The sequence below is a fragment of the Quercus suber genome, unplaced genomic scaffold, assembly GCF_002906115.3.
Source record: "Quercus suber isolate HL8 unplaced genomic scaffold, Cork oak 2.0 scaffold_508, whole genome shotgun sequence".
Lineage (NCBI taxonomy): Eukaryota > Viridiplantae > Streptophyta > Magnoliopsida > Fagales > Fagaceae > Quercus > Quercus suber.
The window spans coordinates 415,007-439,096 of record NW_027069957.1 but is presented as its reverse complement, the minus strand read 5'-3'; the positions used below and the strand labels follow the sequence as shown (position 1 = coordinate 439,096).

The 24,090-nt window shown below is 31.9% G+C and overlaps 3 protein-coding genes, 1 long non-coding RNA gene and 1 other non-coding gene across 5 annotated transcripts; 3 read left to right on the top strand and 2 right to left on the bottom strand.

Moving 5' to 3' along the window:
* Positions 1-942: 942 nt before the first annotated feature.
* LOC111984652 (uncharacterized) lies at positions 943-2,975 on the top strand. The gene is made up of 3 exons (XR_002879949.2): positions 943-1,077; positions 1,772-1,825; positions 2,745-2,975. It is a non-coding gene; the product is annotated as an uncharacterized LOC111984652 (long non-coding RNA).
* A 2,011-nt stretch (positions 2,976-4,986) lies between these two features.
* Positions 4,987-11,702, top strand: LOC111984724 (tRNA (mnm(5)s(2)U34)-methyltransferase, chloroplastic). Its single transcript, XM_065763477.1, has 6 exons — positions 4,987-5,258; positions 5,587-5,650; positions 7,018-7,210; positions 8,792-8,862; positions 10,448-10,603; positions 11,409-11,702. Exons 1-6 carry the CDS (start codon positions 5,054-5,056, stop codon positions 11,530-11,532), a joined length of 813 nt encoding a protein of 270 aa, XP_065619549.1. The 5' UTR covers positions 4,987-5,053; the 3' UTR covers positions 11,533-11,702.
* A 1,177-nt stretch (positions 11,703-12,879) lies between these two features.
* On the bottom strand, positions 12,880-12,952 carry TRNAR-CCG (transfer RNA arginine (anticodon CCG)). The gene has a single exon. It is a non-coding gene; the product is annotated as a tRNA-Arg (tRNA).
* A 1,707-nt stretch (positions 12,953-14,659) lies between these two features.
* Positions 14,660-18,006, bottom strand: LOC111984651 (patellin-4). Its single transcript, XM_024016274.2, has 4 exons — positions 16,605-18,006; positions 15,776-15,900; positions 15,544-15,685; positions 14,660-15,194 (listed from the first exon to the last, which is right to left on the bottom strand). The coding sequence occupies exons 1-4, from the start codon at positions 17,937-17,939 to the stop codon at positions 14,940-14,942; spliced, it is 1,857 nt and encodes a 618-aa protein (XP_023872042.2). The 5' UTR covers positions 17,940-18,006; the 3' UTR covers positions 14,660-14,939.
* A 2,034-nt stretch (positions 18,007-20,040) lies between these two features.
* On the top strand, positions 20,041-23,121 carry LOC111984690 (transcription factor bHLH52). The gene is made up of 2 exons (XM_024016304.2): positions 20,041-20,703; positions 22,930-23,121. The coding sequence occupies exons 1-2, from the start codon at positions 20,041-20,043 to the stop codon at positions 23,119-23,121; spliced, it is 855 nt and encodes a 284-aa protein (XP_023872072.2).
* Positions 23,122-24,090: the final 969 nt, after the last annotated feature.

Sequence of the window (24,090 nt, the reverse complement as noted above, 5' to 3'; positions counted from 1 at the left end):
GGCACTGGAAGCCCACTGCTCGGCCAGATCGGTGGCATTGGATCCATGAAGTGAAATCTAGTGTATATTGTTCTTGCTCTTAAGTTTTATGATTTTAAAAACAATTTCTTCATGTTTTTTTTTTGAAACAAAAACAAAAAAAATTTCTGCTAACGGATTTCCAAATTTCCAAATTTGTAGGATATTAAAAAAAAGAAAAAAAACACATTAAAATTTTGGACAACCAAGGAAAATAGAAAGTTCAAAGTAATCGATTAAGCTAATCTCGTGCAATCCATTTATTAAATTGGACAGACCATTATGATCCAAATTATTTCTTGATGCATGCATGAGGTGGTATCAATTAAGAAAACTAATTGGACAAACATATTTGGTTCGTATTTGCCATAAGAAACATATCATACAATTTACATTTGTTTAAATACTATCCAGCCAAACATTCACGTTCATAAGAAACTGAGAAGACAGAACAAAAATAAATGGGTTTGGGAGGGAGCAGATCGGTGGGTATGGAATAGAGAAGGTGTGCTTGGGAGCTGAAGAAAAAGAGAGGGAAGGAAAGAGTACAGGAGAAATGAGTTTGGTTTGAAAAATTGGTGCGGAGTAAAGGCTGTAGTGTAATGCGACAAGACTCTGACCGTGGGCCCCTTATGTAATACCCCAATTTTGATTTTATGATTATCACTATACCTTGTCAATTTTAATATAGAGTTGAGGTATTGTATGTGTGTGCATAGTAAGATGGGAGTAGACAATTTTGTGGTGCTACAAATAGGTGAGAAAATTAAAGTTTAGTGCATACAATTTAGTGAGGCAATTAAAATAAATAAAAAGAAAAGAGAAAGATGTTCTATGGGCTCTTGGAGACTAAAGAGATAAGCCTAAGTGGATTTAAACTCCAGCCCACTACCCACCAAGCCCACATTTCTAATGTGTTAAATATAAGTTGGAGGAAAAGATAATTAGGGTTTGGGTTAAGAAGGGTTTCATCACTAAGGAGGCTAGGGTTTCATCACTAAGGAGGCTAAAAGGTGTATTTTTCCTTGAAGTTAATTGAAGAGACAACCGATTGTTCAGGTATGATTTTTCATCTGTTAGAATCAAAGAATTAAAAGAGTTAGTGATGTGTGGATTTGTTTCAAAGAGATATCTTTTCCTAGAATTTGGTTTACACTTTTGCGTTAGTCTTTGAATCCAAGATTGAGCCACGGAATTTCAATGAATCCGTGATTTTGGCTTAAGTCTTCTTCAGTTTTGTACATATAAATTATATAAATAATGAGACAATGATGCTACCACCGTTCCAGTGGGATTATGCTATTAAAATCATTGAGGTTATATATTAAAGATTAGAATTGGCTTCCTATTAGATTTGTATATATTGAGGTTTTGTATATGTTGTTCTCTGTGGGTCCCTAGATTTGTTTATATCGGGTCTTCTATTAGATTTATATATATTACGTCCTATTAGATTTTCCACGTTTTCTTGATTATATTATTAGTTTAGGATTGACCCTAAAGAGAAGGTGGCGATCAGTAATAACATGAGGTCTTGTGGTTGGTTTAATTTGATATTTGATATATTGGTCAATTGTTTTAGAATAACTAATAGGTATATTCGGATTTGATGTTTCTACGTATGGGAACTAGTTCCGCCTATATTATGACTCTAGGAAAATAAATAGAAGGTTGTGGAGGATTATAGTGTTTTAGGAAGTAGTTTATGATCATGAAATTTCATGCTTATTGATTAAAGTAATTTTCTGTTTAGAGCTTACGGAAGACTAAAAGTGCTCGGCTGTGTTCGGATATATTAGCAAGAGAGGTAAGTAATTATGCATAATATGCACAGGTTTTGTCATTTAGGTTCTTAGATGTCAAAGGTTTTCAAAAGCCATATTTTTAAGCTTATGTTTTCTAAAGTTTATTGAAAGCATTATTTTTACATTATTGAAAGAGAAACTTCAACTTTTAGACAATGTTTTAAAGAGAAAGTTCGAATTTTAAATAACGTTTTTGAACGTCCAAATCTCATTTAAAAGATGATCTCTATACTAAACTATTTTTCAAAAAAATAATTGAATTTCAAAGTAAGTTTTCTAAAAAGGTTCTTGTCCTTTAAATTTGTTAAAACCAAGTGATTTCAAAGTCATGTTCCTATTCTCCAAATGGTATTTAAAAAGTTTCCTTTAGCAAATCAAATTTNTTCTCTATTCTTGTCCCCATGAGAGTCAAGCATCCTTTGATTTATGTTCAATTCGATATTGTGATATTCGCTATGCCTGTATTTTTGGAATAATTGTTAATATTAAGAAAATTATTCTATTTTGTATATATTTCGTTTTGTGATATGTGACTCAGAATGAATGTTTTTAGAATTGATCAGATGTATCAGGTATATGTGTAAATCCGCTCACAGGATTGTATGTGAGAATATGTGTTGATCCCTCACCAACAGGGGTTAGATGTTGGTATCCGCTCATAGGATTGTATGTGAGAATATGTGATGTGTATATGTGACACTGTGCTCTGATCAATTATATGTATGTGATTTCTAATGATTTTAAGATGTGATTACATATGTATTAAGTGATTCATTATATGTTTTGAAATAATTATTTTTGATATCATTAAATGAGTTTGTGAAAAATCAAAATACTCGTGCGTTGCTTGACTCTGTTCTTTGTGTATTCTGTATAATTACTTACTAGATGTGGCTCACCTCATCAATTACTATTTTTCAGATTGAAGTATAGTGGGGAATATAGGACCTTCTGATCGCTTTGTAAGGTGCAAGGTTGAGCGTGGAAGTTGTAGGCGATTTTCTATATTACCTGAAGACTTATAGAATTTTAGTTATCCTTATTTTGTAATTCATGATTTATATTTTGGAGATTATTTCCAATTTGTGGAGTTTAGATTTTTGTAAGAGGTTATTTATTAAGAGCATTGTTTATTTGGAGTTTTGAATTATATTTAAACTAATTGTGTTCATTGGGTTATATAAGTTCAGTAGGTTAGTCATGTATCTAAATCCATGTTCCATGGATTTGGGTCGTGACACCTTATGTGAGAGAACTTATGAATTTGCCACCATAATTTTGTTTCAATAGCTCAAAAACACTATTTTTTTTTTCATTCTCACTGACTCATAACTTAATTTGGTGAGTTTTGGGTGATAAAAACAAAAAAAATAAAATCTCATCCAAACAAGTATAGCATGTGTGGGACCCATCGATTTTGAGTGATAAATGATGAGTTTAGAGTGATGAGTAATGAGTTTAGAGTGATGGGTTTAGCTTAAGGGCTTTTTGGTAAAAGAATTTATTTATAAATTTTTGTTTTACTATCCTTAAAATGGTAGGTCCCATACTTGAATTTATTATTTGGCTAATATTTTTTAAATATAGTTTTTAAAATATTGTATCCTATTTTTTTTTTTATTTAGAACAAGATTTTGAAAACGGTTTGGAGGTATTTTCAAGATATAAGAAATGTTTTTAATGACATAGTTGTAAATAAATTAAATATAATGAAGTCCATATATTTGTTTAAAATCTTTTATCTCTTAAATGGAAGAGTTTATCTTTATCTCACGCGCCTTCAAATTTGAAACTTATCATTTAAAAAAAAAAAAAAAAAACATAATGAGCTTTATTCCTTATCATTATCTACAAAAAAGAAAAAAGAAAAAGAGAAGAAATCTATAGATTCTATGCCTTATTTTTTTGTAATAATTTTTTTAAAAATCTCAAAAATAAAAAGTCTTTCAAATAATTATTTTTTGTTTTTAGTATTTTGAAAATTTTTCTTAAAAGTGAGAGTCAAACATATAAGATATAAAAATTATTATTTGAAAGGTAGTTTTAAGTACAATTGTGGGGGGTAAAAACCCAGAGCTACTCAATGGGCCTGGGGCACCATGTCAAGGAGTATTATATTTCCGAAGAGCAATAGTTGGTTGGAACGGCCCATTTGAAGGCAGGAAGCCCAGAAGTAGAGGGAGAGTACCGTCCGAAGAGGCCACTACTGGTCCGAAGATGTCTTACTCCTCGGTCACAAATAACCTTGATCAATCAAACGTGTGGAAGGTCCAAATGATCTTCCTAACAATCCCAATGATAATGATAAGTTCTGGGTAGGTCTGGAGATGATCAAAACTAAAAAATATCTAAAGGAAAAGCTGCTACCACCGCATTTAATGCACTGCAACAGCTTTTCTGGCCGCATTTATGTGGAGAAGACCCCTGAATAGTACAACCTCAGCTACCGCCACTTACAAAGAACTAAAGTAGACACATGACGTGATATGTACTTGAGTAGATACGCAGATGAAGAACAGGGGGACAGTGGAGATGATGGAAAAGTGTGCTATATAAAGAAGAAGGGTCCTTGATAATGGGGACTAGAAAAAAAAGGAAGAAAAGTTTTACTGTAGCTCTGAATGTTGTAATTACTGTTCACTTAATAAAACATCTCTTCGGACATTCATTTAGGGAGTTGTTCAAGCATTTTTTCATGTTATCATCACTGCAAGTAACCTAGCCAACCATTGTTTAATTCATAACCAGCCCAGTTTTTTCGCCCACTCTTTACAAATTTATTTTCCTGAGTTCGTTGGGCCTTTAACCCATATCTTTTGGGATTGGGCTACAAAAACTGACCCTACAACAATTTTTAAAAATTATTTTTTATATTGTTTTGAAAGCAAAAACAAAAACAAAAACAAAAACAAAAATTCTCCTACCAATTAAGCCCTTAGGGCTTGTTTAGTAAAAGATTTTTAATAATATTGTTTAATTTTTATAAAAATACATATAAAAAAATATATAAAAAAATATATTTTATTTAAACAACAATTTTCATTATTTAAACAATATTACCAAACTAAGCTTAGCACCCGAAATACTATAGTAATGTTTGTACTTCGTATTGAATTTGCAAATAAATAAATAAATAAAACGCGGTCAAAGTCGAAACGCGCCATATAAGCTTCAAATTATCGCTTTGTCAGTCTAAAGTAGTAGACTCTGTCACAGACACAGAGAGAGATATGTTATCGCTTAGACTTTGTTGTTCACATTCGCTTGTAATTTCGAAACCCTTTATTGGTTTCGTGGAGAAACTCTCGCTTTCTTCGCGAAGAAACGTTTCGCAGAGTAGCACCAGAAACCTCTGCTTCTGTGCGAAGCGGCCCATTGAGCCGAATGGACTCCCTTCTTCTCAAAATCATACTCCACATGATTCTCCTCTTTCTGGTACTTCATTTCCCTCTTTCACTTCCTTCTGTGTTTTATGACAGTGACTCTAATGGAGAAGAATTTTTCAAATATGACAAAAATGTTTTTTTTTTTTTATTTTTTTTTTTTCAAAATTTCAAGGACAAAACAGAATATTAATGGTGTTTGGCCATTTGGGTTTTGTGCTAAAATTCAATATTTGCTTCTATTTTGATGGATTTTTGCATGAAACTGTAGTTATAGAATCTGGGTTTTGTAGTAAGTTTGGTAATTTTTTGTAAAAAGATGAGTAATTGTTATAAAACTGTAGGCATATAGTAATTGTAATGTGAATGCTGTGATGTAGGAATGGAGGAAGTTCTTGGGAGCTATGTATTTGGGAAGAAGAAGGCAACAGAAGTTGCTCACTTGTAAGTATACCTATACACTGGATTCCTTGAAATATTGGTTTTTATTTAGTTGTATATTTGGTTTTCTGTTTTGATTCTTTACTCAAAAAAATAATTAAATAAATAAAAACCCTTATTAGTTTGGATAAATTTGTACTTGATTTGAAACTTATATGACATTTTTTTTTTTTTTTGAAAAATTGAAATGGGTTCTTTACTGCTACAGTGTAATGACTTTGGTCACAACAATCTATGGTTAAAAGACTTTCTTTTGTGATGCTTAGTCTGCCATTGTTCTGTTGGATATAAATAGTGGTGACATTCTTAATGGATGAGCTTATGTTAATATATTATCACTTGATGGGGTATTATATGTCATGGTAAGAGAATTACATTGACCAATGTGGTAAAGTTATATTTTTGATGTTCAAAATACCAAACCCTTATTGACTAAGTGCAAAATTGCAAATTGATTAATTATTAGCGTTATAGTGGAAACCCTATAGAAGACAACGAACTGAAATAAATATATAAGTGCACTATAAATACCGCAGAAAATAAAATTTTTACAATGATAAATACCAACCTTCTGTAAGAATCTCTTTTCTGTACCAAATTGAATGCAAAGCACCTGATGTGAGTTTTAGCTTTTGGGGTTGTGTGTGAAGTTTTTAAGGAATTTTTGTTTCATGTAAGCATAAATAGGAACATTAGGTTTGTTGGCTTACTCTCTACAAGTTTCTTATCTTTCTGTTAACCAACAATTCGTGGAAGCCATTTTTTAAGGTCCCAATATATCTTTTGTTGAATAATTAATGCAATACTCAATGATGAGATGCTTGCCATGCATATTCCCTGCTGACTTCACTTCCTATCTTGCAAGTGATTTGCTCATCCTTTACAAGGAGATTAAGTTGCACCTGGTCATGCTGTCATTTATGACTAACTGCTCCTTTCTAGGAAATAATACCACATTCTAGATTTAGTGGTGAACTTTAAAATGTCTTTTTGCACACTGGCACAGAAGATTGCAGAGCTCTTTTGCAATTAAAATGTCTTTATACTTAAGTTATGGGCTGAATGCTGCTTGTGCTTTGGTGGGTCCATGAAATGAGCTTGTTTTATGGACTTTGTTTGACTCTGTTTACAATGAGCTTCTACAGGCTCCTGATGAGCCATTTTCAAGTTGGGCTCGGCTTGAGCTATTAAAAAACCCCATTGATATTTAGTCTCTGGGCAATATTTGTTTGTGACTGATAACTGAATTGAATATTGTCCAATTTGTTCTGTGCCATTTCTAGATTGGGGCATTTACATTTGTATTTTGCATATTATTTCAGGCAACTGTGACGAGGCATCAAATATTTTCTATTGCATATGTTTACCAGGGTTTGGAAACATGTTGTCCAGAAAGGGGATACGGTCATTGATGCCACTTGTGGCAATGGCTATGATACTTTGGCAATGGTCAAAATGGTTGCTGATGAATCAGCCAGGGGATGTGTTTATGCAATGGATATTCAGAATGATGCTTTAGAAAATGCTTCTACTTTGCTAGAAGAGTCACTTAATCCAAATGAGGTGCCATTATCTCACAACATTTTTTACTCTTTGGAAGTAATCCATTTTCAGTTAGCATGTATGGAACTTCAGTTCTAAATTACATTACTACCACTGTCTAATGTTAATCCATAGACCATAGTGCATGAGTGCCAGAGCTGGAATTTTTCTGATTCCATAGCACATAAGCATCTTTTAGTGTGCTAAGTATGTATGTATGCTGGTGAATAATTGCAGAAGTCAATTTCTTTACCTGTACCTGAAGGGGATGATAATGTAATAATGCTCTGAGGGCCACTAAACTTACTTTCAGTGTTTTTAGAAATTTCAATTTTCTTGTTGATGAGGCATTCAGTATATTTAGTAATGAAGGAGATTACCAAGATCTGTTCTTTTATGTGTTCAACCTTAGTTCACATGTTGGAAGACTGCATGTTTTGTTATTTGTTACAAGGCGTGATGTAGTATGCTGACTAGATATATTATTCTACTAAATATCGATTGGATATATTAAAATTCTTTATTTGTATAATTTCATTTTTCAATAGCCATTTGGTGGGAAGTAAATTCTCTAATAAAAGGATAAAATTGCCTGTCTTGGGAGCTCTAAGAATTTTTTAACAGCCTCCTGACTCCTGCAACTGTTCTACTTGAGTTTTATCAGAGATGTGGAACTTAGCAACCACTCCCCCACCAACCCTCACCCCCCCCCTTTGACTCCTGTCTGGCTCCGTTATATTTGATGTGGACTTTGTGGTGGAAACTAAATTGTCATACATTTGAGGATATAAAAAATTTCATGGATAAAATCGATAGAGCTATTTGCTAGATCATTGTTTGATTGGTCTCATGTGTGGGGCTTTACTCATAGTAACTCCATTCTTGAGTTTTTAGAATAATTGTCTTTCTGTGCGTGACCTTTCTAGTCCTTTAGACTTCTTTGTGTTCACTTTCATGTACATGAAGTAGTCTTGTTTAATAAAATACTTACTTATAAAAAAAAGAGATAGTGTCACAACAGTACCGGTTGGCCTTGATCTCCCTTTTATTTTTAATTGTGGAGTTCACTGGAGAACAAGAATAGAATTTGGCCTTTGTGTGTCACCTTTTTATTTTCACTTGTCATCTCTCTCAATATCAGATCAGGTAAGAGTTGTGAAATGTGAACTCTTTCTAGTTGAGCAGGAAATTGAAGATAAGGTTTTAGATATCCAAAAAGAGAGAGGAAAAAAAGTGGAATTGCTAATATAGATGCAAACAAATTTATATCGTTCCTATTTCATTAGATGACCCTGAGCGACTACTTAGATATCTAATCTAGAAATTAGAATTGTTTATTTGAGATTTGTTTTTATTTTTTTTATGCATCTCATGTGTCAAATATGTAATTATGAGCAACAAAGCTTGCATACATATTGTTGATTAAACTGTTTAATCGTTGCTAAATGTATCATAATTACAACATTTATAACATATGATATAGTTTACTGGTCTTTAGTAATTGGAGACATGTTGTATATTCTTAGGACTTATCAAAAAGTAATTGCATTTGTAATTTTATAAGTTGTAGTGCAATTGCTTATGGGTTGCAAATATGTGCAGAAAGAGCTTGTTAAACTCTTGCCCATGTGCCACAGTAAAATGGACGAAGTTGTTCCAGAGGCCTCTGTGAGGTACTTACTATGACTCAAGTTTCTTACAATCTTTATTTAAATGTTCTGTGTTTATATGCAATGAAATGATGTAAATTATTAAGTTTTTCAATTGATTAAATACAAATTTACTTTCTGTTTGATTTTACCTTTTCCGACTGAAACTTTGTTACAATCTTTACTTTCATAAGGACCTCAAAAGAATACTCAATTATTTGAAAATATGAGATACTCCAACTTTAGTAGACATGATTATTGAAACAATATGAGGGAGAATTTACTTATGGTTTCAAACTCCAAGCCATCTCACTTGCATCATTAGGCTTTAGAGGTGGCTTCTCAATTGCATCATATATATATATATATATATATGAGTTGGGTTCAAGTTACATCTAGTATAACTCTAAGCAGTGTTACACTAATCAATGTTTTTTAATTGAATATGAATTTTGACAAATTGACTGTTGAATTACATTATTTTTGTATATTCTTTATGCTCGTAAAATTTCAAGGTGATCAAAGATCAATAGTCATGTCATCTATCAATTGTATAAATTCAAGTTTTTGTAGTTTAAAATAATGCATAAAATATGAGTTTATGGATCAAATGGTAAATAATATCTGATTGATATGAAAATTGGCATGCATGTTTAGAACATATAGAACATGTAATCCAACGGTAAAATTTTCAAAATATAAATTCATTAACAAGTTATTGGGTGGTGTAACATTACTTAGAGTTACACTAAGTGTAACTTGAACCCAACTCTCTCTCTCTCTCTCTCTCTATATATATACACACACACACACACACACACACACACCATGTGTTTATAGTCCATAGCACTTTCACTTTGTTTTAAGGGCAGTGTTCCAAAATGGGTATTTTTATATTAGTGAGTAAACATGCTAGTTCCCTTTTTCCCCCTCTCCTTTTCCCCGGCACATCTTCTTGGCTTTCCTTTTTTATTCTTTTCTGATCCAACTCATAGTGGAGGTCTGTAAGATACTTTTATGCTTCAGTAAATGAACTTTCCACATCCAAGCTCTTAAGACAGTGCTTAGAACCAAGATTTGTAGGGAACACATAAAAATGCTATACCATGGTATAAATATTGGTACAACTAGCACGAGTAGCTGCCACAAATAGCGTCCCTGATATGTGTATATATATATATATATAGGTACAGCATGTTCACTTGGTCATTTAATTCCGTGTTTGCAGTGGAAATATTTACATCAGCTGGGAAATATTAAATAAATAAGTAGTGTCTGCATTTATGATCATATAGTTAAAAAATTATCTAGAAAGAAGACATCCAATCATCTATAGCAATTAACTGTGGTATCTATTTCCTATCAAAAAAAGAAAAAGAAAAAGAACTGTGGTATCTATTCTACAAGCAAGGAGACGATAAAATTGGTTCCATTTTTGTATTTATGCTATTATATTTAATTTTAGTTATTATAATTATTTTGTAACCCTTTATGGATTCATATAACATCAGGCAATATTGTAATTTGTAAATCATATTGCTGTATTTTATCAAGAACCACAACACATGCATTCTGACCAGGAAAAAATTGATGACCTGGGTGCTTTTAGGCTTGTTGCATTCAATTTAGGTTACCTTCCTGGTGGTGACAAAACAATAATTACAAAGCCAGAAACAACACTACTTGCACTGGAAGCTGCAAAGGGAATCCTAATGCCAGGAGGGCTTATCAGCTTGGTGGTTTATGTGGGGCATCCTGGCGGCTGGTGATACTTCTTCTCTTGTTGATTCTTATGATTATTAAATTTCTTTTGCTCACTATCCTAGTTTTCAATGAATGATCTGTGCTTTATCTGGCTCACCTATCATAATCTGATTGACCGAAGCTTGCAACATGCTAATGTGGTCAGTCAAGGCCAAATTTTAAAGCTCATGCGTAATTTTGCTTCCAATTAGCAGAATGAACAATTCAAAGTTACTTTGTTAAGACATAAACAGTCATCTGAGTAACAAACCATACTTGAAAGGTTTGATTTGTCGTTTACATGGACAATTTGATTTGATCAAATATTAGATATTATTTTAGGGTGATATAATTGAATTTGCACAGGCTGTATGTTCAGATAATTTCCTTTATGGTTGATTTTTTTTTTTTTTTTGCCTTCTTTTTATTAGCCAAATTAAGTATTAAGTTTAAGCACGAATTCCAAAGAAACAAATTTCTGGCACTCCATCTGCAACCTTCCAAGTTCCAACTTAGCGGCTTGCCTTTCTATTTAAGGTCCCTTAGATCAGTATGATTTTGGTGAAAGTTTCATTGTTATAAACTTTATTCAATATATAGGTAAAATGAGTGAGGTTACATGAAGATTGATTCAGTATTATCCTATCATAGATTCTCTCCACATGAGCCATATAAATGTATAATGATTAATATTTGATGTTGTTTATTATTTAGGCAATTTTTCCTTCTTTTTCCCCTCCAATAAGGGACTTTGGTGCTTATGAACTTCTTAGGATTTTAATGGTTGAATCTGCATTAATAGATATATATTGGGTTTTGCTATCCAGGGCAGAATCTGAGACTGTACACACTTTTGCTTCTAAATTGCCAATTAACAATTGGGTCTGCTGCAAGTTCCAGATGTTAAACCGACCATGGGCTCCCATTCTTGTTCTCTTATTCAAAAGATGAGTAATTTTGTTTTCCCAGTTGTAAAAATTTTTGTACTCTAACCATTTCCTACAGACTCTCATTCTTGTTTATGTAGATATTGTACAATCATTTAAGTCACAATGCTTCTCTCATCCCTGATATTTTCTTCGGTTTATAGTAACTTCATATCAACTTGAAATGTTGGTCAACATGTAAATCTTTCTTAGTCAATGGATTTTATGTGCACTTGGGTCCTGGGATGCATTTAAAAATTAAGGGATTTGAAAAACAATTTCTAGTTAAATAGTTGGATATGTCAAAAGTTTTATAATTCAACTGGTTGGCATATTCTAAAAGAGACATCGAAGTTCAAATTTCTCTCCCAATTATCGAATTATCCAAACACAAGGAGTTAAATAGTTAGATATAAATTTAATAACACATAATAATTTGAGTGTTGACGATTTTTTTCAAACAAAGATTTGTAACAATATTGATTTGAAATAATATATTACATCTAATCATTTCAAATCCATTTATTTACAATTGTCAAATTTATTCATAAAATTTATTCAACAAGAAAGAGTTATCATTTCATATTCTATTCAAGTCATTTAAATAGAATATAATATTTTCTTTTCTCTAAATCAATCCAAAGGTTTGGCTTGTGTCCAATGCATTAAATGTGATATGTTATCAACATGCATCGGTCTTGTATCTTGTCTAATGCATTGGACGGAAGTCTTGCCCTCTATTTGAATAAATTATTAAGGTGAAAATCTTCATCTTCTAAGAGGAAATGAAAATTATCACAATGCAAATAATACCGACTCCTAATCGGCCAGTCCTTGGTTAAGTAGCAAACTCTTATTAATCATTGAAAACATCCTTATGAAGGCTAATCAACTCCAGGAAAATTACCAACAGTGTACCAAAATTTTCTTATGTTTTGTTTCGCATTATGCATGCAACGTTTTTGATGTTATGAAATTTATTGCGTAGGATATGAGATGAAAATGAAATACTTTATATCTTTATATGGTACGTTTGTAAGGCTAGCAAAATTATTTCATTAATAACTTATTTATAGAGATTGGTTGTGAATAATAAAAATAAAATAATGACTCTAATACTACATGACAATAGCTTCAAATAGATATTGTTACCCATTTCTTTTCTCTACAAATATTTGAATCTTTGACATCTGGAGAGATACTATTTGATAAAAAAGTTGGTGTGAATATGCAATACATCTATTTAATTTTGGTATAAAAAAATATAAAACAATAATAATAAAGAATCAGTGGTTGGGTTGGGCTTTCCTAGATATAAAAGGAGTCCATAATTGACACTGAACAACAGACGAAAAGTGGAAAATAAAAAATCCGATCGCGATGGGACTCGAACCCACAATCTCCCGCTCCGGAGGCGAGCGCCTTATCCATTAGGCCACGCGATCCTATGGTCAGGAACTGCAACGTTAATTATATATTCGAAACCATATAGCGTATGTAAATATATATATATATATATATATATTTATTTTCTTGGATTAAACAAGTGAGAAAACTTAAGGGTAGATTTGGTTAGGTGGATTTTACAGTTTAGAGGTGGAGAGAATAATATTTTGGGGTGTTTGGTTGGGTTGATTTTAAATATGTGTATTTTTTTTTTTTTTTTTGGCTGGTGTATTTAAGTCTTTAATGCATAGTTATAAAAACCGTAATATTTTGGGGTGTTTGGTTGGGTTGATTTTAAATATGTGTATTTTTTTTTTTTTTTTTTGCTGGTGTATTTAAGTCTTTAATGCATAGTTATAAACACCGTATCAGACCACTAGTTAAACCTTGAACCAAAGCATTCTTTGGAATGGTTTCGGTGTAAAATACTGAATATACAATGACCCATTATCAAATTTGGTAAACCGACGGATTGCACGAGTTAATCTTTTTCACCCATGGATAAACCAAAAGAAATACAGTGTGTATTTACTAAACTACTAAATATTAAAAAGATAATCTGATAAAGACATAAAGTGGTAAACATTAAAGACTAAAATACTAAAGAGATAAACTAAAATTCAATAACTGCCAAGAGATGAGAGTTGAGATTAAAGATAATAAGAGATAGTGATGAGAGTTTGAGACCAAAAGAGATAAAAAGATATTGGTAAAATTATATATGCAATTCTTTAGCTAGTCAACCTCTGATACAGTTTTTATTATGCTTTAATATATTGTGGTTTTATTATGGATTGCCAAAGGGGGATATTGTAAAATCTATATTTTTAGGTTGACAATCATATTTTAAGGAAAATTGGTGGGGTTCAGTGTTTTCTCCTTGAATCTACTAGAATCTTATCCTCCAACTTTTCCATTCCCAACTAAACAAAGCCTAAATTTGTCATGTTGGGATGGTATTTGGAAAACTTGAACATAATTTTTGGTTTATCTATACTACTATTTAAGGAGTTTTCCTTATTTGGAATCTTTATTTTTTTGGTTCAAAAATGCCCTTACACTCCTATGTTTAAGTGGAGACAAAACTAAAGAACAATTCAGTAAAAATACAATTTTAACTCCCACTAAAATATTGCCTAAAAAATAGAGCCACTCTCTTGTTAATTTTCAAATTTTTTTATCCACTTATCAATTCTAAATACGTAATATTAATGAAAAAACGTGTAAACCTTAAATTGGAATAAATGAAAAATTAGGACATAATAAATAAATAAATAAAATGTCTCATCGTTTGTGCAAAGTGCATGTGATAAGGCTAGTTAGTATAATAGGTCTTATATAATAGCCAAATTAGTAGAGATGTAGTCAATTGAACTTTCCATTATAAATTATAGATGTAAGCTGTTAAAACCCAATCAGAATAAGGTTTTATATATTTTTTTTCCCTCTCTCATTTTAATTTACTTCTTAATATTTTCATACATTACAGCTAGGGTCTTGGAATTCATTTTTGTAGTGTCCTATATCTTACTAGAAGCTTCTTTGAACAATATTTTCTGTCACAAGTCACATGTTCAATCTACCAGTCTCTTAAATAGGTTAGAAGCCTTATATATATATAATCAAAATGCTCATTTACAAGACTTTTTTTTTTTTTTAAACACATACACAACATATTACACCCTGGTCATATTTGACATTGAGGAGCCAAACAAAATTCTCAACTAGTAGATCTGTCACAGAGGTATATTAGTGATCTAAGATGGTTAAATCTAGAGAAAGAGCCTCCCTTTCATCACATCACAATATATATTTTATACATGTAAAATAGTATACAAGAGTCGCAATATCAAGCCTCAAACATAATACCAAATATTCTTATCTCATCTTAGAGAAATATACTAAACGAAGCAAAATAATAATAATAATAGTGGTGATAATAAAGTGCATAGTATTTTCACTTTAACTTCATCGAGAATAGTTAGTTCAAGAGGAGCTATTCTTGGTCTTGTATCGGTAGAGAACACGTTTTTTCTTGAGTGACGAATTCTCAACAATGATCACAACTTTTCCTGGTTCGTTGTTCTTAAAAGAGTTGCGAATCGAACCCTCTTGTACACCCAGCTTCCTGTCTCTTTGAATGATAAGGCCATATGATCCCTCATCGCTTGGTAAAAATTCCTCCCTGTAATTCACTTCCCAGCCCAAGATAATCACGTCCCAGATTAAAGTAGTTCCAGCCTGTTAATACCACCAAACAATAACCTTTTTCAAAGTTGGACAATTACTTGCTAAGTCATAGAATTGATCTTATGAAAAAAATAACAAAGTTGTTTCTAATGCTTTGTCTAACTTGAGCAAAAGTATGTTGTAGAGTCGAGAATCTGGGTGCATCTAATGGATATAGAGTAGGATAAATATTGTTGCACAATTATGATTTCAAGTTAGAATTTCAATTCTTTTTCAGTCGTTTGTAAAAGTGTGCGCATTAATGTGTATGTAATAAACATGACTCCACCTAGTAATATACTAGGTTCAGGCATTCATATTTCATGGTTTCCAAATAGAAAAGAGAAATGTCTGTGTGTACCTCTAATACTGGGATCTCAATATTTTCTTTTGATCCTGCCTTGACAAAAACTTCCCTAACAGGATCTTCAGCTGAGAACTCAGACTCATTTTCCTGCTTAAGCCCGCCATAATGGACAAAAACTTCCTCAGCAGCAATGTACCTGCAATGAAGCATTTAGTTCATTCCAATATTTCTAAATAGACCCATCTCTAAGTTAGCTTAGATATTAGAGACCTTGTAGGGTTCTTACTTCAATAAGGTTTCTGTAACTCTAGCCGGGCGAGCAAAGACAAACTTGCTCTTGGTTCTTTGGGTTAAGAAGGGTGAGAGGAGAGCACTAAAGGCGTAATACCAGAAAGGGACATTGATGAATACCTATGACAAAGATAAGTGGTTCATCATTAGTAGCATTGAGAGTAAATTGAGATATGCAAATTCAGCTTTGTAAAAGAATTACAAATTATCTAGATGCAACTCAGCAGAACTAATATGAGGATAAACTTAAACGGCCTCGTTAGAATTTGGAAGTCAAACAAAAAGTTGAAAATTCTTGGAAAACTTTTAGAAAATGTGTACGTTTAATATAATAACATATAGTTGGCAAAGAAAAATTTTTGAAGTTATACATGAATAAACAAGTTCTAGCAAAATCCAAAGAATTGAGCATGTCTATCTTCAGACATACATAGGTATGGCAATTCAAATAGGCCAGAGACGACAGAAATATTCATACATGAATACATAGGTGTATATATTCAATGCTAAACTTATTAATAATTTTACTAGAATAAATCTTACAAATTGAAGTAACAATGAATTTAATCGGTTTCATATCAATAACATAATAAATAAATTTTTAATTATTTTTTTAAGAGTTTAAAAATTGACATATCAATTTGAAAAATCTACACAGTAAAATTTTTAAGATCAATAGCATCACTCATATGTATTTATTATAAAAAAAAATTATGAAGAATGCATGCAAATTATCTTAGGTCTTCACAAGCATTTAGTTCAGAAACTTGTGAAACATAAATCACCATGAATGAAACTAATTATGATTGTGAAGAAAACCTTACATTTTTTGCAGCAAATTCAGGATAGTTGTCTTGGAGGGTCACAATCACTTGTCTGGCAGCAAGCCTAAACTCCTTCCTTGAGGGACCTGGAGAGTCCTTAAGATCAATGATTTGGAGCATTGAGCACACACCCCCAGGTTTGAAATCAAGCTTTTGAATCCCCTTCTCCATCAGCTGAATCCTCCACCTCAAAAACTTTTCACGCTTTTCTTGGGTCCCAAGTATCTTGTTGTACATCTCATGATCTCCAAGCAACCCAAAATTGTTGTAGCACACTGGGTGGCCTTGGCGATCCACACCATTAATGTAAGCAAGGGATTCAAAATCAGCATCAAAATTCTCATTCAAGATCGAATCGATATTGTTTTCCTTCCTCCATTGAAGTGTATTCCTTAACATTTCAAATGCTTCATTGACCTTGAACTCTCTAGCCCTCAAGAACTTCAATAGTATTACATCAGTGGCAGTGTCTGCTTTGCTAGGCAATAATGGTACACCCCAAAGAGCAATACCCTCATCAACAATAACCTTTTCTTCCTCAACAGCCACATGGGTGCTTTCCTTTGCGGCCTCTTCTGTGAGTTTCTTCTTTTCTTCAGTATCTTGCTTTGACTCTTTGCTCTCTTTGGCATCATTGTTCTCAGCTTTTTCTTCTTTAACATTATTGTCACTCTCTTCTTCTTGTTTCTCTTTATCTTTGCTCTCTTTTCCCAATGATGTTGCATTTGCTTGTGATTCAATTTTCTCTTTCTTCCCCTTCAATAAAGTATTCCCATGAATTGCTTCCTCAACCTTCATTCTCAGCTGAGACAATGCATTCTTCTCACTCTCTTTCAAATCAGAAGGGAAGTTGCTCTCTTCTCTGAATGAAGAACTCTTCTCAATTGTAGGAGGTGGTGATGAAACAGTTTTTTTTTCAGCTTCATCTGTCTTCTCCAATTTTTCATAATCTTTCTTTGTATTCTCAGTCCCTGCCTTCCCACGAATAACTTCCTCAATCTTCATTCTCAGCTTGACCAAAGCCTTCTTCTCATGCACTTTCAAATGAGAGAAGAAGTTGCTCTCTTTCTTAGAACTCGTCTCAACATTAGGAGATGGTGAAACATCACCCTTTTCAGCTCCATTTTCCTCCTTCTTCACCACCTCTTTCACTTCTTCAGCTACATTCTTTGTATTCTCAGTCACCACCCCATCGATTTCATGCACATCCTTTTTCTTTGGTTCTCCATTTTCTTCTACAACTTTCACATTTGCCACTGTGACATCTTTGTTTTCAACATCCTTAGATACATTTTTCTCTACATGTTTTCCATCGTTCTCAGTAATTGTTGCCATTTTGAAGTTTGTTTGATTGAATTCAAGAGTTTAAGTCCTAGTAATTATGGCAATGAAATGAGAAAAATAAGAAAGTACTTGGAATATATATATGGGATAGATAAATGTAGAGACGATAGAGTGGAAGAACACAGACCTCAAACCTCTCCCTTTTTGCCTCCTATGTTTTCTCTCTTCCTTTGTTTGGTATAAAAAGAGAGACCTAGTTAATGGTTATATTTTTGACTTTGAATAAATCATCAATACCTTTACAACAATATAACTTTTGCAACTTAATATTGTTATTTACTAATTGAACTATCTAGACTCCGTAATTATTTAAAATTTTTACATTTTTCACAAAAAAAGTATTATTTGTACAAATAGATTCATAATTTTAATGATATTGATATCAAATTTGATGCCTTCTATCAAAAAAATAAAAAATAAAAAATGTGATGCCAAAAAAATTAGAATTTGGACATATGAAGGGAAAATCCTCAGAGCTCTAAGAATTCGGGAACATATAATGTAAGGTTTATTTTTGTTAATTATTATTATTATTTGCAAATAATGTGGACTGAAAATTCAGGTTTGGACACCATAAATGCATCCTCGCTCAAATAAAAATAGAGAATCTTCCATACCTAAGGACAATATTTATTTTGAACGAACTTGGCTAGAAATTAATTGGCAAAATACAATTTTTTTTTTTTTTTAATAAAAAAAACCTTGTCTAGAATATTTGCAATTTTGACAATTTCAACACAAACGGAAATAAAATGGACAAATCACTAACTATGACATTGAGATTATAGTCTAAGATAAATGAATTTTCTTGTATTTCTAACTATATAGATTTCATTAGTTAGCTTTTTGTTATTTAATTTTACTATTTTTGCTTAACTTCTGTAAACCATAAATTTAACCAAAAACATTTGTTGTATGAATTTTAGATGTTAGAAAAATCCCATGGTGTTACTTGTTAGGGTATGCCTCCTAATTGAATCGTTAAAACAAATGAAAAAAAAAAATTAATTGGATAAAAAGAAATATAAAAAATAAATAAAGACCATCCTGCAAGTTTGGGATTAAAAAAAAAAAAAAGGTTTCAAAAATTAGGACTTGCCAAAAATGCCAAAAACAAGAACAATTAATCCTGAATAATCAACTCAAATAAGTAAAAACAATGTAAGATCAAGAATGTTAGATCACAAAAAGTTTGGCTAAAAATTTGGTTGAATGTGAATTTTACAACTCCATTCAATATTTTTTTTATTTAATGTGAATTTTGACATATTTATCATTGGATTATATTTTCTTTTTTATATTCAAGAGTTTTAGATTTGAGATTTATACCAAAGTAATGCCTAATTGTATATATTTAAATAGAGAATACTTTTAAAAGCATTAAAATTAAAAATAATAATTTAAAAAAAAAAAAAAAAACACCTAGGATACCAAGGTGAAAACTAAGCACATGGCGGTTTTAGATGAAGTAGCAAAGGCCTAGCTTTCCTCGCAAGTAGTTAACTGCTCCAAACCTCAACTTCCGGATTTATCTCAACCCACCCACAACCCAACCCATTACCCACTTCTCTCTCTCTCTCTCTCTCTCTCTCAGAGTACAAATGTACAATAATTAACACACTGAGGCAGTGAAGTTAATGTCAGTTACTCAGTTTATCTAGTTTTGTACTTGGAAATAAATTAAGGTCTTCTGAGTTCTGCTCTTGTGTCTGCTTCAACAAACAGCATCTACTTCCTTACACAGTATCTCTCTCTCTCTCTCTCTCTCTCTAGCTATGTTTCAGTTTTTTCACTTACAATACCTACTGGGTCATGCTCATTTCTTACTTTTATATCTAAGTTCTTCTTAATATACTACATATTACACAACCCTTTTGCTACTATTTTCTTCTGCTACCACTTTTGTTCTCTCTTGCTAAGCTCATAAAGACTCTTTTATTTCTTTGGCACTTCACAAATTATTTTGAACAGAGAGGAATTGCACCCACTAAGCACTAAAATTGTTCACTTTGTGTTAATTAGCTTGCTATGTAATTGTTCAAAGTTTAAATGATAATATATACATTGTTTCACTTCTGCAGGTTTTACCATCATGGCCTTGAGTACATACACAGAGTTGGGAACACTTCAACACCTAAACACACAGATTAGTTTCCAACAAAGACAAGCAGAGCTAGCAGGAGAGCTCCTAAGCTATTCCAACAACTTTGAACTTCAAAACACTTTGCTTCATCCACTGAATGACCAAGAAAGTTTCCTACACCCTGAAGAATGTTACACCCATTTGCTTCCATACTTATCATCTTCTTGTGAACCTTTCATTTCCCTCTCTGAAATGGTAACACCCCCACAAGATTTTGAACCCTACTCATTCCCAAAACGCCAAAGATGCCATGAAAATCAATTTAGCTTGGATTTTACACCAACTTTCTTTGATGGGCTTGTTCCAAATCCTTGTATGGTGGCCGAGGTTTTGCCTGAACTCTTCTCTCAACTGCCTGAGTATGGTATTCCACAGGTTGATTGCACTCAAAGTGTTGAGAGTTCAAAGAAAATGAATGAAAAATGTGTGTCTGCACAGAGCATTGCGGCTCGAGAAAGGAGAAGGAAGATCACTGAGAAGACTCAAGAGCTAGGGAGGCTGATTCCGGGTTGCTCTAAAATGAACACAGCCGAGATGCTTCAAGCTGCTTCCAAGTATGTCAAGTACTTGCAGGCACAAGTTGGGATTCTTGAACTCATGAGTTCATTTCAGGTAACTTTCATTAATTGAATAAAGTTAGAGATATTATAAATTTCATTACAATTTATTTATAAATTGATGTGTTAATTTTTTAACACAAAATAAAATACAATAAAAAAAATTATTTGGTATATCATACCATGAGACTGGTTATATTAATTGAGATGTCAATTTTTAAGCTTCTTTTATAGTAGATTTAATAATTTCTTTGACATTTTCCATTTTAATTAGCTTCTGCTAAGTGATTTTTTTGGTGTCTAATTTGAGTTCACTTCATATTGGCTAATTTGTGTGACCTTTCTCCACGGTCTTAAAATCATTTCCATCTATTTTGAAATGATTGTATTAATTTTTGTCATATTATCAATAATTTAAATAGTGTTAGTCAGTATATGTTATTTAAATTAGATTATAACAAAATCTAATCATTTATATTCCAAAATAAATGGAATAGATTTTAAGACTACAAAGTATATTTAACTGCTCATCAAAAGAAAAAGAAAGAAAAAAGTGTATTTAACTTTGAGAATTTCAGTGGATTTTTATATATCTTTTAATGATAATGCATGGCCAAAGTTTCAATACATGCTGCAGTATTTGGTTTGCTGTCTATGACTATAACAAGGATTAAAACTCCCAACTATATATGTACTAAAGTTTCTTGTCCTTTGTCTTTTCCTTTATTATTTTAATGTTTTATTGGTATATAATATATACTTTTTTACTTATCAGATTTAAAGCTAAAAACTTAAGAGCATCCACAACAATACTCTTAAAATAGCTTTTATAGTTATTTTATAGCTTCAAACAAACAAAAACACCATACGACAATGTTGCTAAACTTAAAATATTTTATCAACTTGCTACCGTGAGCTGTTAGTAGCAGCTTACTATAGCAAATTGCTACAAATATTATATTCTCTCTCTCTCTCTCTCTCTCTCTCTCTCTCTCTCTCTCTCAAGTTTGTCCATGTGTAGTGTTTATTATATTTATTTTATTTGTTTGTTTATATTATTTTAATGTGTTGTTTGTTAAAATAAAACATTTGATGTTGGGTGTGTTGTAAAGTGAGTTGTTGAAAAAGATAAAGTAGGTTTTTGAGTTGCTAAAAACTATATTTTTTGAAAACCTTGTTGTAAATGCTCTAACTTATACAATTGAGGAAGAATATAACTAGAATGACATTGCTCTCGGCATGTAATGTAATTAACACACTAAGAGCTAATAATAGTAGTACTATGATCCAGAAGATACGAAGAAGTAGAAAACAATCCTCATAAGAATGGTACACGAGAGTTTAGGAGCCAGTTAGAAAGGAAAGAAGAACGTAAGAAGTTAAAGCGATATACATGCATGAGAGACTTTAGGAGGAAGTTGAGAGACGTGGATGAAAGTAGGAGAGACTCAGAGAGCTAATGATCATCCAATGATACACATGCTTTCATTAGCCAATTATTCTTTTATTTAAATTTTTTTAATGAAACCTTAAACCCACTATTTTTGAGAGGTTTAACCAACTACTATTGAAATAAAAGGAAAACGTATGTACTCAAAAAAACATAGCTTCACCTCATCACTTGTGTTTTCATTTCTGTTTTTGTTTTACCTTGAAATGGAGAAAGTCTTTGTGATCTATGCAGTAATAGATTAATTTTTCATGTTACTCTTTGAGATCTATGCAGTAATATTTGTCCATACTATGTTAGGCCATAATTTTCATTTTGCCATTGTCAGACAGTATTAGGAGAGCTGCTTAATGGTCTGGTCATGTTCGCTGGTGAATGACTAATATAGTTGTGCGAGTGATTTTTTTTTTTTTTTTTTTCTTTCTATATGAGATTAAACATAGAACCCTTATTTAATGACAGTAAACTTTACTAATTGTGACCTACAACTAAATGTTTGTATCATTTTTATCTATCAAAATTCAGCCATGTTTTCTCTAATCCTTTTATTAATATAAAACTTTCGGCCCAAAGTAGTATGCATACAAAAGTGGCCCATAAATTTCTGAGGTTGGTGTAGCTAAAATTTTTATCCAAATTTTGGTCAGGTTCATTTCGAGAATCTATAATCAACATCAAATCGTACCAAATTTTAATGAACAATTAGTGAATATCAAAACTATACAACACAATTCGACAAGGCTTAGTTTTTTTTTTATTTGTTTTTATTGTCATTACCACCAAAGTTATTTATTATTTAGTTTTGAAAGAAGTGAGAATTATTTTGTACAGGAAACATATGCAGTCAGTCCCACAGAAATGCAAGTCATCCTTGCATCTCCAAGAGTTCAAGAGAAGTTATATTTGGAGGATAAGTGCTTGGTCCCAAAGGAGCTTTCCAAATTGTGTGTGAAAGAGCATCATGACATTCTATCTAAACCTTCAATTTCTAATGATCACTCGCCTGGCCAAATAGAGGGTTGACAAGAAGGCCAAGCACGTGAAAAATATGTTACTCTTTATGTGATTTAGTTCTATATAGTGTTGCTTTTTGTAATAATTTTCGTGCAAAGTACTTTTCCATTATATCTGATGGCAATATTTTTCCACCTGAAAGTTTCTCATCCAAAAAATTGGTGCAGAATATGTTTGTTCAGCTGGAAAATGCAGTGGTATATATAACAAGAAGCCCCACTTTCTTTCCTTCAATGTATATATTTGGGACTTTATACAGTATTGCAATGAGCACAGGATAAAATAATGGAATGAAATGGAAATGAATATGTTGTATTTTCTCTATTCTGTTTGCAAGTTTATAAAGGAATGGATGGAATTTAAAATAATAATAAAGATAGAATTGAGGAATTGAGGAATTTTAGAATAAGATACTAATAATAATAATAATAATACTATTTTTCCTTTTACATTTGTCTTTTCTCAGGATAAGGATAGAATTGAGGAATTGAGATTTCACCTCCATTTCATGAATGTAATGAATGTTCTTCTCAGTTATGAGGGAATGGATTTGGAATATTTCTTGACAATACCTTTAAATTCATTCCATCCCATTCCTTCCTCCCAAAGCATCTTTTCTTTGACAACCATCTCCAAAGAGGAATAACTGAAAACCATAGTAATTCCTCTATTTCAATCTTCTTTCACACTGTCTTCCCAAACATAATATCTTAAATCTTAGATACAAAATCGAGCGCAAAAATTAAATTCCTATTAGTCTATAACCTCACCACCTTTTCTCAGAAAGTAACAAGAGAAAGAATGTGACTTTCAAAACATTATGTATGCCTTATCAACATTACATATACAAAGCAATTTGGCAGAAGCTCATTAAAGAAAATCAATTTATCAACTCTAGTGAAACATAGAATTGACTTTCATCAAAATCCATCGAACACTAAGAGGATAATATCATGTGTGAGGGAGACAAATCACATG